The 14,612-nt window shown below is 46.3% G+C and overlaps 1 protein-coding gene across 1 annotated transcript in view; it reads left to right on the top strand.

Annotated features, from left to right (window-relative positions):
* ptch1 (patched 1) overlaps positions 1 to 14,612 on the top strand; it is an 83,491-nt gene that overhangs the window by 52,880 nt on the left and 15,999 nt on the right. Inside the window, exons 15-17 of the mRNA XM_082968790.1 lie at positions 3,470 to 3,612; positions 10,863 to 11,046; positions 13,360 to 13,640. Of these exons, the coding sequence (XP_082824916.1) occupies positions 3,470 to 3,612; positions 10,863 to 11,046; positions 13,360 to 13,640 (608 nt within the window). The remainder of the gene's footprint in view (positions 1 to 3,469; positions 3,613 to 10,862; positions 11,047 to 13,359; positions 13,641 to 14,612) is intronic.

The raw sequence follows: 14,612 nt of genomic DNA, 5'->3' as shown, positions 1-14,612 counted from the left end.
CAACCTGGCAGAGCTTGAGAGGATCTGCAGAGAAGAATGGGAGAAACTCCCCAAATACAGGTGAGAAGACTCGAGGCTATAATCACTGCCTAAGGTGCTTCAACAAAGTACTGAGTAAAGGGTCTGAATACTTATGTGAATGTAATATTTCAGTTGTTTGATTTGGAGTACATTTGCCAAATTTGGGGTGTTGTGTGTAGATTGATAAGGACAAAAAAAGACACAATTGAATCCATTTTAGAACAAGGCTGTAACGTCACCAAATGTGGGAAAAAGTCAAGGGGTCTGAATACTTTCCAAATGCACTGTACCTGCATACAAACACACAGGCTTGCACCGTACACTTTTTAGCTGTCATGTTCTACAGGCATCCTCATTAGCTGCGGTTGTTCTCCAGCAACAGGAATCATGTCGACCTAAGCCTGTAAACAACAGCTGGACACCGCTGGTGACGCGTTGCGGGTTGAAGTGCTTGTACATTTCCGCGTGTATTCGTCTGCGTCCGCGCTTGCACACGTATGTGTGTGTGTGTGTGTGCTTGAATGTGTGGCGGCGGCGCGCGAGTGTGTGTGTGGCTGGACGGGGAGCTGCAGAGCGGGTGGGTTACAGAGAGCTGTGTTTAATATTGCTCAGTGAGATGGCTGGACAAATTGGACCCAGACAGCGAGCAAGGGGAGACCCAAAACACTATCCCAGAAACAGGCCACCGGCCAGGGGGAACGGGGAGGGGAGTGCAGGAGGCCAAGAGGAGAGAAACACAGAAGAAGAGAGAGAGCAATGAAACAATTAGTAATTGAGAGGTAGAGATAGAGAGCGCGACGGAGAGAAGATAAGATACAGAGGTAGAGAGAGATATTCTCGGCCAGTTCTACCTGAAAGCTTGTCAGAGTTGGGTACTGAGTTTGTTCTGCTCTTATACAATGTAGTAACCAGCACAGTATGTACCATGTTCCAACGTCTTTTAAGGCGTTTAAGTGAGGTCTCATAAAGTACGCGGGGGAGAAATGTGTGTAATTAGACAATCATTATCCCACTCAGTGTGTGGGACTAAAACTGAAACACATTTGGCTAACAGGCCCTGGGTTACTAGTCTCACATCGCAAACCATTTGGAAGAGATTTAACACGTTCAGCGCTTTGTGCTGAGATTCAAGTTCAAGCAGACACAAGCACACAAGCAACCCCCAGCCATACAGAGAGAGAGAGAAGAGAGAGAGAGAAGCGAGAGAGAGAAGCGAGAGAGAGAAGCGAGAGAGAGAAGAGAGAAGAGAGAGAGAGAGAGAGAGAGAGAGAGAGAGAGAAGCGAGAGAGAGAAGAGAGAGAGAGAAGAGAGAGAGAGAGAGAGAGAGAGAGAGAGAAGCGAGAGAGAGAAGAGAGAGAGAGAAGAGAGAGAGAAGAGAGAGAGAGAAGCGAGAGAGAGAAGAGAGAGAGAGAGAGAGAGAGAGAGAGAGAGAGAGAGAGAGAGAGAGAGAGAGAGAGAGAGAGAGAGAGAGAGAGAGAGAGAGAGAGAGAAGAGAGAGAGAGAGAAGATAGAGAGAGAGAGAGAGAGAGAAGAGAGAGAGAGAGAAGAGAGAGAGAGAGACCCGTTGCTGGTGTTGTTGTTGTGTGTGTGTCAGGTTCGATGTCTTGCTGTGTAATTGTGAGACAAAAAGAGGTTGTCGTGAGACCGAAATGGAATGGGTTCTACAGAAGAGGCCGTTTCTGTGTTGTGTGTCTATATGTAGTCAATATCTCCGCAGGCCAGAGCACCGCGGAGGAAGGTATGGCGATATCCCGGGAAGAGAGACTTCACATGTTGTTGTGCTCTCTTTGGTTTGTGTCTGTTGGAAACCGACTGGTCATGCTCCTAATGACTTCTACAACGGTCTGGCTACTGCTTATGTTCCGTTGTGGTGCTCTGCTCCGTTGTGGTGCTCTGCTCCGTTGTGGTGCTCTGCTCCGTTGGGATGCTCTGTTCCGTTGTGGTGCTCTGCTCCGTTGTGGTGCTCTGCTCCGTTGGGATGCTCTGTTCCGTTGGGGTGCTCTGCTCCGTTGGGGTGCTCTGCTCCGTTGGGATGCTCTGCTCCGTTGGGGTGCTCTGTTCCGTTGTGGTGCTCTGCTCAGTTGTGGTGCTCTGCTCCGTTGTGGTGCTCTGCTCCGTTGGGGTGCTCTGCTCCGTTGGGGTGCTCTATTCCGTTGTGGTGCTCTGCTCCGTTGGGGTGCTCTGCTCCGTTGGGGTGCTCTGCTCCGTTGGGATGCTCTGCTCCGTTGGGGTGCTCTGCTCCGTTGGGATGCTCTGCTCCGTTGGGGTGCTCTGCTCCGTTGGGATGCTCTGCTCCGTTGGGGTGCTCTGCTCCGTTGGGATGCTCTGCTCCGTTGGGGTGCTCTGCTCCGGGGGACAGAGTGCCGCTCTGTTCGCCGTTTGAAGAGTGCGGTCAAGGCCTTGTGGTCCTTTTGACCGTAGTCTGCTTTTAGAAGTTCTCTTGAAGAATGCGGTCGTGCCCACCGGTTGTTGTGGAAAACAAGGCCCGTTTTGGATGTGTGGTAGAGTTTTGATCTTCTTTAAAAAAATAAAAACATAGAGTGTTGTCCTGTTTTTCAGTTTGAATGGAACATGTTGAGAGGTCTGTTGGTCTTGGTGAGGAATGTGGAACATGCTTTTGATGTGGTCATGTGTTTTGTGTGTTCAACTACATTTTTTTGTAGAGAAGTGGTGTTGTGTTTAAGTATGCTGTGATGTATGGTTTTGCTATAGTTCTTTTTAATTTTTTGGTGTGTTTTGTGATGTTTGGTTATGTTATGGTTGTTTTGTGTGTTGTGACGTATGGTTATGTTATGGTTGTTTTGTGTGTTGTGACGTATGGTTATGTTATGGTTGTTTTGTGTGTTGTGACGTATGGTTATGTTATGGTTGTTTTGTGTGTTGTGACGTTTGGTTATGTTATGGTTGTTTTGTGTGTTGTGACGTATGGTTATGTTATGGTTGTTTTGTGTGTTGTGACGTATGGTTATGTTATGGTTGTTTTGTGTGTTGTGACGTATGGTTATGTTATGGTTGTTTTGTGTGTTGTGACGTATGGTTATGTTATGGTTGTTTTGTGTGTTGTGACGTATGGTTATGTTATGGTTGTTTTGTGTGTTGTGACGTTTGGTTATGTTATGGTTGTTTTGTGTGTTGTGACGTATGGTTATGTTATGGTTGTTTTGTGTGTTGTGACGTATGGTTATGTTATGGTTGTTTTGTGTGTTGTGATGTTTGGTTATGTTATGGTTGTTTTGTGTGTTGTGATGTTTGGTTATGTTATGGTTGTTTTGTGTGTTGTGACGTATGGTTATGTTATGGTTGTTTTGTGTGTTGTGACGTATGGTTATGTTATGGTTGTTTTGTGTGTTGTGACGTATGGTTATGTTATGGTTGTGAAATGGTTGTGTTGTGACGTATGGTTATGTTATGGTTGTGAAATGGTTGTGTTGTGGTTGTGTGTCTACAGGTCTGCAGGCAGCGTTTGATCAGGACTGGGAGGCGGGTCGGATCACACAGAGCAGCTACAGGAACGGTTCAGACGACGGGGTCCTGGCCTACAAATTGCTGGTACAGACCGGACGCAGGGACAAGCCCATCAACTTCAACCAGGTGAGACCCGCTTAATAACATCAGGCAAACTCCATTCACTCCATCCAGGTGAGAGTCACTTAATAATACCAGGCTAAACCCATTCACTTCAACCAGGTGAGACATGCTTAATAATACCAGGCTAAACCCATTCACTTCAACCAGGTGAGACCCGCTTAATAATACCAGGCTAAACCCATTCACTTCAACCAGGTGAGACCCGCTTAATTATACCTGGCTAAACCCATTCACTCCATCCAGGTGAGACCCGCTTAATAATACCAGGCTAAACCCATTCACTTCAACCAGGTGAGACCCGCTTAATTATACCTGGCTAAACCCATTCACTCCATCCAGGTGAGACCCGCTTAATAATACCAGGCTAAACCCATTCACTTCAACCAGGTGAGACCCGCTTAATAATACCTGGCTAAACCCATTCACTCCATCCAGGTGAGACCCGCTTAATAATACCAGGCTAAACCCATTCACTTCAACCAGGTGAGACCCGCTTAATTATACCTGGCTAAACCCATTCACTCCATCCAGGTGAGACCCGCTTAATAATACCAGGCTAAACCCATTCACTTCAACCAGGTGAGACCCGCTTAATTATACCTGGCTAAACCCATTCACTCCATCCAGGTGAGACCCGCTTAATAATACCAGGCTAAACCCATTCACTTCAACCAGGTGAGACCCGCTTAATTATACCTGGCTAAACCCATTCACTCCATCCAGGTGAGACCCGCTTAATAATACCAGGCTAAACCCATTCACTTCAACCAGGTGAGACCCGCTTAATTATACCTGGCTAAACCCATTCACTCCATCCAGGTGAGACCCGCTTAATAATACCAGGCTAAACCCATTCACTTCAACCAGGTGAGACCCGCTTAATAATACCAGGCTAAACCCATTCACTTCAACCAGGTGAGAGTCACTTAATAATACCAGGCTAAACCCATTCACTTCAACCAGGTGAGACCTGCTTAATAATACCAGGCTAAACCCATTCACTTCAACCAGGTGAGAGTCACTTAATAATACCAGGCTAAACCCATTCACTTCAACCAGGTGAGACCTGCTTAATAATACCAGGCTAAACCCATTCACTTCAACCAGGTGAGAGTCACTTAATAATACCAGGCTAAACCCATTCACTTCAACCAGGTGAGACCCGCTTAATAATACCAGGCTAAACCCGTTCACTTCAACCAGGTGAGACATGCTTAATTATACCAGGCTAAACCCATTCACTTCAACCAGGTGAGACATGCTTAATAATACCAGGCTAAACCCATTCACTTCAACCAGGTGAGACATGCTTAATAATACCAGGCTAAACCCATTCACTTCAACCAGGTGAGACATGCTTAATAATACCAGGCTGAACCCATTCACTTCAACCAGGTGAGACCCAGCTATTAATAACCCTTTATAAATGATTATGACGTATGATGAGAACACAACAGTTCACCTGACACAAGACTGAATCCAAACATTAAACTGTTGATTGTATGTGCATTTGACATTTACTGTACTTTTTGCCACATTTGTTGATAACGAAATCTAAAAATACTCTGGATACATTCAGTAACATGGTAAGAATGTTCTTGGGCAATGTGGGGTAGGTGCAACATAAGACAATACAATGACAAGGGTTTGAGTGGAAGGTCTAGTTTGTGTTTCAAAGTGACCACACACCTCTCCAAAGTAGTGCACAGTTCCTAAGTCATTTTAATGCGCTTTTATGACTCAAAGAAAAGTCTTCAACTACAAAGAGCTTTTTTGAGCTCTCCTAGCTGTGCCCTTGAGGAACCAGAGCAAGCACACTTGTAGTTTTTTTGTTTGGAACACGGCCCTGCGTCCCCGCCTATACACAATTACTGTTGTTGTTCACACAATCCAAAAACGGTCCATTATAAATCGCAATCTGGGTCAGGTGGGCATCATTTGAAAGCTTGTTCTATTGCCAACATGACTAGCGACATTTATAAAATATGATCTTATAGTGTTAGGCTTTCACAAGGCAATTCAGAGAAGCAGATCATCATTTTGGGGCGCATGGAATGGAGTCATGAGTGCATTCGGGTGTGTGGTCCGCGCCAAATCTTCTTCACAATACAACAAACACAGGCTCATTCTGTTCAGGACAACCCAAGGTATAACGCAATGTCATCTAGTAACTGTACATCAAACGTAGTGATCATAAACACTGACACTGTATTTAACATGAGTTTTATGATATAGAAATGTGAAGTGCACATTTGGACGGGTGTTTATTGTAATCCTCAAAGTCTCTAGTCCTCGTAATTTCCAGCATTTCCCTCACTCAGACAACAAATTTGTTTAAATATTTTTTATATTTTTTTTTATAAAAGTTGCCCAATTAGCTGGAGGGATGTGGGGAACTTCTTGTCGCTCGTGGTGCTCAAGCTCAGAATGGCTGTCAGTCAAAACCCGTACAGTAGTGTGAAGCGCAGAGCCAGAGCTCTGACATCATGCATAGCATGTTACTGTGCAGCCACTACGTTCCAATGTCATTTTCAACCCGTATACAGGTATGAGTGTAAAGGGCTATTACCAGGCAAAACCCTTTTCACTTCATCCAGGTGAAACCCACTGATTAAAACCAGGCTAAACCCATTCACTTCAACCACGTGACTTGTCTCCAACCCATTTATTAAAAAAAGTGAGTTTTTCAATCATAACCCATTCACTTCAACTAGGTGGGTGTACAGTATGATCAAAACTCCTTCATCTAAACCAGGTGGATGTGGGATCGTAAGTCGCCCACTTTAACCAGGTGATTATTTGATGATTACTACAAAGGAAGCCTGTCAACCTCTGCCTATGACCCTATCTCAAATCAAATCAAACTTTATTTGTCACATGCGCCGAATACAACAAGTGTAGACTTGACCGTGAAATGCTTACTTACAAGCCCTAAATCAAAAGTGCAGTTCATGAAGAGTTAAGAAAATATTTACCAAGTAGACTAAATTAAATAGTAATAATAAAAAGTAACACAATAAGAATAACACAATCGAGGCTATATACAGGGGGCACCGGTACCGAGTGGTGCAGGGGTACAGGCTAGTTGAGGTAATCTGTACATGTAGGTGGGGGCGAAGTGACTATGCATAGATAACAAACAAACAGCGAGTAGCAGCAGTGTACAAAAGGGGGGGGGTCAATGTAAATTGGCCGGTGGCGATTTTATTAATTGAATTGGAGTGTCCGGGAGGATGCTGTTGATGTGAGCCATGACCAGCCTTTCAAAGCACTTCATGGCTACCGACGTGAGTGCTACGGGCGGTTATCATTTAGGCAGGTTACCTTCGCTTCCTTGGACGGACACAGGGACTATGGTGGTCTGCTTGAAACATGTAGGTATTACAGACTCGGTCAGAGAGAGGTTGAAAATGTCAGTGAAGACACTTGACAGTTGGTCCTCGCATGCTTTGAGTACACATCCTGGTAATCCGTCTGGCCCAGCGGCTTTGTTGACCTGTTTAAAGGTTTTGTTCACATCGACAACCGAGAGCGTTATCACACAGTCATCCAGAACAGCTGGTGCTCTCGTGCATGCTTTAGTGTTGCTTGCCTCGAAAGCGAGCATAAACGGCATTGAAGAGTACACTATCTGACTTAAGCAGAACTATTTGAATGCTTGATGATGCTCTGTAGCCTTCTTATCCTGTCCTTCTCATCTCTTGTTCTGGAATGTAGCAGTGGTACAGTAGGATTGTACAACATTGGATTTGATGAAGCCTTGGAGACTTGGATACTGAGTGACACAGAGGCCATTTTGTCCTTTGTGGGTGTACGTGTGAGTCGAGGTCTGTGGCTGGGCCTAGGAAAGCCACACCTGGCTTATAAACAGGCCTCTCTCTCTCTCTCTCTCTTGCTGATGACTTTACCAAGCCCAGGAATTTAAAGCCCTCGCCGGGGCTGCAACCCGTCTCTGAAAAAGCTATTAACTCTTCATTCAAACCGCTTGTCCCATTTGCTGCTAGCGACAGGCTAGAGATACCCAACTCTAACCACGGTGTGTGTGTGTGCATGTGTCTGTGTTCCCTTTTGCATCAGATAACACAGTTGAACACTTTCACGGTGTTTCTAGTTAAGGCTAGGTGTGATAGTAAGCCGCCAGACAGAGGAAGATAGATGGCAAATATCATGCCCCCTGGAGTCTGAAGGTATGTGTGTGTGTGTTGGTGAGTGTGTGTGATGATTCGTTGAAGCGTACCCTAGATCCTCCACTATCTGGCTAATAGTGTAGCCTAGCAGTGTCTCCCAAATCGTCGCTGTCTGATTTAAACCTCTTATCTCCAACAGCAGAAACTTTTCAGGAAATTGAAAGAAAAAAAGACCATTAATGAACATACAATTATGAAACGGCAGAAGCTATTTTGAATACATTTTCTTGCTTCTTGAATCATGAAATGTTCAGAGTACATTGACAGGAGTTACTGCTTTCAATAAATGAAAAATAAACATGTGGGCAAAAATGGAGTTACAAGGTTTTCATCAGACAGCGACGCAATGGTGGGTCTGCTACAGATGTTGTTCTGCTAGTTTGGATGGGTTTTTGCCTTTAGTTGGTTGTTGGTAAACCACGAGCATAGATATCACGAAACAGCCCGGGCCTGGGAGGCCTGCTGGTGTGCGGGCGGCCCTATGATGTCACTTCCTGTGCCTGTGAGGGAAGCGGAGCTGGCTGCAGGGCGATGGGCCGCCAGCCGTGCTCCACGGGCTTCCCGTGACAGCTTGAAGACATACAGTGGTTGCGTATCCTGCTGCTTAATGCAAGACAGACCTTTGGAATTCAACTCTCTCTCTCTCTCTCTCTCTCTCCCCGTCTCTCTCTTTCTCTCCCTCTTCTGTCTTTTCCTCTCCCCCCCTCTCTCTTTCTAGGTTTTCTCTCCCTCTCTCTCACTGTTTTCTCTCTCTTTCAAAGTTCTATTTCCCCTGTCTCCCGCACTCTTCTCTCTCTCTCTCCCCTCCCTCTTCTTATTTTCTCTGCGCTCTGCTGCCGTGTCCCCTTTCAATGAGTGGAGAGGAGCTGAAGCACGTGATCTCTTTGAGTCAACACTGTGTGGGTGTGCGTGTGTGTGTGTGTGTGTGTGTGTGTGTGTGTGTGTGGTGTGTGTGTGTGTGTGTGTGTGTGTGTGTGTGTGTGAGTGTGAGTGAGAGAGAGTAAATTTTTTTTGTCAAAGTGTGCACGCATATGCTGTACAGTAGTAGCTGTATTTTTTTCCGTGTCAAATTAAGAACAGATATTTTCCAACCCTGGCAAATTGCAAAGCTAGATGTTTTATTTTGATATGCCACACCACAGCTTTCTGGGGAGGCATTTTTGCTTTGATGTCTTTCTGCTAACATTTCTCCCAGCACTGGACGGCCATTCGTTCCTTATGGCCAAGGGAATTATATGAAAGTTGGCAATGTGTGTGTTTCAGAGAGAGAGCGAGAGAGAGAGGCAAAGTGAGAGGCAAAGTGAGAGGCAAAGAGAGAGGCAAGGAGAGAGAACAAAAAGGTGAGGAGAAGAAAGGAGAGAGAGGATGAGGGAAGAGAGGGATAGGGAAAGAAAAAGAGAGGCAAAAAGAGAGAGGGAAATGAGGTTAGAAAGGAGAGGGGAAAGGGAGCAAGCAAGGGAAAGTGGGAGAGAGGGAGAGGCTGCCTTTGCTACTGCTATCAAGAGCCCTTTTCTTCTCGGTCCGGATCCGACTGTGGTGCAGGGCATTCTGGGTATCCGTAGGGGTCAGGAGAAGCAAGCACGAGCAACATTTGTACAGATGCTGTGTTATTTTTATAGCTCTACTCCATTTGCTGGGTGGCATTTCCTTCAGTGTTAACAGCGAGGTTAACTGCACACAGACGCGCACAGGGACCCCAGCCAATTTTTTTATTGTTACGCTAACTAACTCAAGCAATTTTTCCCTCCCTCCCCCCCTCCTCTCCACACCTCCCCCTACCTACCCCCAGGACTCCCCCTCATCCCCCTCTCCCCTAACACTGCCTCTGTGAACGAGGGATTTATTGTACTGAGAAGGGCGAGTGGCATAGAGCGGTGTGCAGAAATGAAGGTAGCTAGCTACGGCCCCCCCGCTCTCAAAGAGGAGGGAGCTACAGCCCTAAGAGAGTCCTGAGAGGGGGGAAGCTAGTGCTAGGCTAGTTAGCGCTGGGGGAAGCTAGCTAGCTTCGTGTATTTGTGAATAGAGTTAGTTGTAAGAGAAATGAGCTCGCTAGTTTGATGTGATGAAGTGGTGTGCAGTAATGGCTGTTACTTTCAGGAGCTAGCTACTAAGGCCTCCCGTTCTCACATGGGGGGGGGAGCCAGCTATAGCCCTGGAAGGGAGGGTAGCTATTAGCCAGCCCTGTTGTGGAGGTGAGGTAACCAGCTAGTTCTGTATAGGAAATTAGTTAGCAATGTGAGAAAAAGTAGAGGGAAGCTAGTTAGCTCTCAGAGGACTAGGAGGTAGGAAGCTGTATCAGGTCTGTGTGAGCTAGCCTTTCCTGGCTAATTCTGTTGGAGAGGAAGGCTGATCCCAATACATTAACCTGCATGCTTTTTTTCTCTCAGGAGACTAGCACATCTGACCGCCTGAAAGCTGATTTGACATTTCCATTTTCCATGTAGGCCTAATAATTCTGGGAAGTTCACCGAGAAGTACGGGAAATTTCAGAAGGCACCAGTGTTTGACTGTTTACTTTTCTTTGGGTTGGAGAGAGGGAGAAATAGTTTTCGCTTATTTTTTACAGCTGGTCCGTTTTCTCATGCTCATGCACGGTTATAAACAGGATTTCTGCGGCCAGTTCATATAGACAAAGTTTGGGGTCAACATCGTTTCTACAATGCCCGTCCGTTTCTATAGATGTAGGATCTTAATTTGATCACTATTTTGTTGCTGCACAGCAGGAAGTGTATTCACGTTTCATAAAGGCTTCTAAAGTTTGTAATTTCCACTTTAAAATGTCAGACTTGATTTGCCCTAATGAAAACTGTACCAGCCCCTACAAAAAAATGTCCATAAATTATTATCCACATAATAATTCACATTTCCTGTTGCTGCAGGATTATTTTCCTGCTGTAGCAAACTGGCTCAAATTAAGATTTTATATCTGTAACCATCAATATCACACACACTATCCCTCACCTCCTCTCTTTCTTTCTCCCTTGTCCTCCCACCCCCTCTCTTTCCCTCTCCCTCGAATCCTTCTTTTCAAAATATGAACTATTGTCTCCTTGTCTTCCTCTCTAGCTGACGAGGCAGCGCTTGGTGGATGCGGATGGCATCATCAACCCGGGGGCGTTTTACATCTACCTGACGGCGTGGGTCAGCAACGACCCGGTGGCGTACGCAGCCTCGCAGGCCAACATACGGCCACACCCCCCGGAGTGGCTCCACGACCGCACAGACTCCATGCCCGAGACACGCCTCAGCAGTGAGTGACCAATCACAGCACACTTCACTATCACAAAGGCCTCTCAACGGCCAATCATATGAGACATACACTTTTTGCTCTCAATAATTCTTTGGCACTCTGGCCTACTGATTTGGCAATTCAATTAAAACCGATTGGGACAGAATGTAAGAAGTGTGCAGGAGCTACTTCTCTTGTTGATGCTAGATTTGTACCTCTAAAGACAATTTATACACTACTTGTTATGTTTTGTGGCCTAACTATTCTGTGGGCAATTTCTCCTTCGGCATTCCATTTGACCTGTTCTGCTCAACCATTCCGTTCGCCTTTATTTCATTTGAGCTGCGGTTATGTTAGAATACCTGTTTCTTATACCATCTGTGGCGTTACTGACCCTTCTCTTCTTTCTGGTTTTAACTGAGGTAGTTGTACTGTTTACAGCAGGGTTCCCCAACTGGGTTTTATTTGGCCTCCCAAGTTTTCGAAGCAATTTATGGGGGGTATTTTCATCGTTGGACATAAAAGACGGGGGGAAAAAAAACGAAAAACAGGAAATCAGCTCCAAGAGATTTTCATTTAAGAAATCTGTTCCCATGTTGGCCTATTCCCACGCATAATAAAGAGACACGTGATCATATACAAATGTAAACAAGGTTTGAAGTTATAAATGTTTTAGTCAAACATTATATCTGTTTGGGCTTCTTGCGGTCAATTTGCCATACACATATTATTAGTAATTATGTTGCGGCCCCCCGACCATCTGCTGAATCTAGTTGATGATCCCTGGTTTACAGTACACTGTGTGTGTGTGTGTGTGTGTGTGTGTGTGTGTGTGTGTGTGTGTGTGTGTGTGTGTGTGTGTGTGTGTGTGTGATGGCTCGGTTTGCAGTGCTGAGGGGCAGGGAATAGCACGCTGTGGTACTCTAATGGTGCCTGTGGTGAATGTGATAACTCTTACCACCACAGGCCCCTAAGCATTACACACACACACACACACACACACACACACACACACACACACACACACACACACACACACACTCTTAAAACTCAGTGACCCCAGCACTGCCTACACCATGTTCTCATTTCCTTACCACACACACACACACACACACACACACACACAGACACAGAAACGCTGTGCAGAAGAGAAATAGGATTGGTTAACAAGCAACGGCTTGGGTGGGATAGACGATTGGATAACAAGCAGGAAGTGCATTACAGGGAGGAGATGTGATTGGATAACAAGCAGTGAGTGTAAATGTGATTGGCTAAGCAGCGTAGAAAGCTTGGCTGTGCAGGAACCCCCTGGAGCAGAGCTACATTGGCAGAGCTCCAACTCCCAGTCCTAATGGAAATTTATAGTGGAGATTATAATAGGCCAAACCATGTTAGCAAGTGGTGCTGTCTAACCCTCCAGCCACTGGAACACACACACCACAGAGAGTCTTTACGGTTCTCATTTTTGGGATGTTTTCGATCAAACATGCGTTTTTGGAAAGAAATACTATGTAAAACAATCTGGAATGGATATTGTAGTGGGTTATGGTGGGTAAAGGGAAGGAGAGAGCACATTAAATTACATTTTGGGGCTCCCAAATGGCGCAGCGGTCTAAGGCACTACAGACAACCTGGTTCAAATCCAGGCTGTATCACAACCGGACGTGATTGGGAGTCCCACAGGGTGGCGCACAATTGGCACAGCGTCGTCTGGGTTTGGCCGGTGTAGGCAGCCATTGTAAATAAGAATTTGTTCTTAACCGATTTGTCTAGTTAAATAAAGGTAAAACAAACAAAAAAATGGATGTGAGTCTGAACCTTTCTAGAACATGTGTTTTTGGCAGTGTTGCAATAGACACTACAAATCAAATGTGGTGTGTGTCATAGTTAACTGCTGTGTAGGCTTTCCCTGTTTGACAGACAGGTAGGAGTGCGTGTGTACATGTTTGAGTGCGACTGTGGGTGTGAGAGAGAGGGTGGGGTAATGGGGGTGATTCAAAAGTTGTAATTACAGCGGATCAACGTCAGGCCTGACACTCTGCGTGGGTCTGGGGCTGATAGCCTATCATTAGGCTGAGACTGGAGAGAATGGAGCCCTGTTCCTGCCAGCCCTTCTCCCCCTACACACACACACACACGCACGCACACACACACACACACCATGCCAGTCCCCCACCAAGGCTCATGGGACCAAGCTCCAGCTCTGCCCACCAGCCAGTCCCAATTAATTTCTATAAAGAGGTCAAAGTGAGCTGTAGCATAGTGCACTTGTTTGAACTGTACCATACTTCCACCCCCCCCCCCCCCCCAACACACTTCTCTATCTCTGTCTAGTTCCTGCCGCCGAGCCCATCGAATACGCACAGTTCCCCTTCTACCTCAACGGGCTCCGCGAGACCCCCCAGTTTGTGGAGGCCATCGAGTCGGTGCGGGCCATCTGCAGTAACTACAGCCGCCAGGGCCTGCCCAGCTACCCCAACGGCTACCCCTTCCTCTTCTGGGAGCAGTACGTAGGCCTCAGACACTGGCTGCTTCTCTCCATCAGCGTGGTGCTAGCCTGCACCTTCCTCGTCTGTGCCCTCTTCCTGCTCAACCCTTGGACCGCCGGTATCATCGTGAGTACACCCACAGACACAGAGATGCACGCACGCACGCACGCACGCGCACACAATGCACATTCGAAACCTGCATTCTTTTTGCATTGGATATATTGGCAGCATTTGTGTTGATATTATACATCAGTATGTTTGAAATGAAGTCAATTTCATCAGCCTGTAAGATTAAAATCCTCTAAAACCCGAGCTAAAAGATGGAACGGTACTCTCCAAACAATCTCTTAATACAGTACGTTCCCATCCACCCATTTACAGAACTTCACTCCCGTGCGGCTGTGCGGCTGTAGGAGTGTGGAGAGGAGAGACAGGAGGGCAGAGAGGAGTGGAGGAGAGAGAAGGGAGGAGAGGAGAAAGGGGGAGCTGAAGAGAGGAGTGGAGAGATGGGGAGTGGAGGAGAGGAGAGCAGGCTGCTGTGTTTTTAGCCCAGTCTTGACCCAGTGTTTATCTTGTGCTGTTTAGTCTACTCTGTCTCACCCAGACACTGACTTCAAATAAATGGGGATAGGACACAAGTTACCGAGGCAACCCCCACTCCTACCAAAAAAAACATCCCCTTTTTCCATGTAATGTAGGAGTTTCCAAGGATACACACATATGAACACATACACTCACACATAGAAACACATACACTCACACATATAAACACACACTCACACAGCCCTGGTCTGTCTCTCCATGGGTTGTGTTTTTACGACAGGCAGTGTTTGGGCTACCTGCGCCCTCTAAAGCAGGGCGAGGGGACCTCGTGTTCGTCCTCTGGCTTTACAAGACAGATGAAAGGACTAGTTATGGCACGGCTTCAAGTTGAACCATTTGCTTTGTCCAGACCAGGCCACCAGTATCCTACCGTACACCCCCCTCCTTACCCCAAGGCCACACACACACACACACACACACACACACACACACACACACACACACACACACACACACACACACACACACACACACACACACACACACACACACACA

Source organism: Salmo salar, chromosome 24 (genome assembly GCF_965601325.2).
Source record: "Salmo salar chromosome 24, fSalSal1, whole genome shotgun sequence".
NCBI classification, from domain to species: domain Eukaryota; kingdom Metazoa; phylum Chordata; class Actinopteri; order Salmoniformes; family Salmonidae; genus Salmo; species Salmo salar.
Note: the sequence above shows the minus strand (reverse complement) of the source record. Positions and strands in the feature narration are given on the sequence as shown.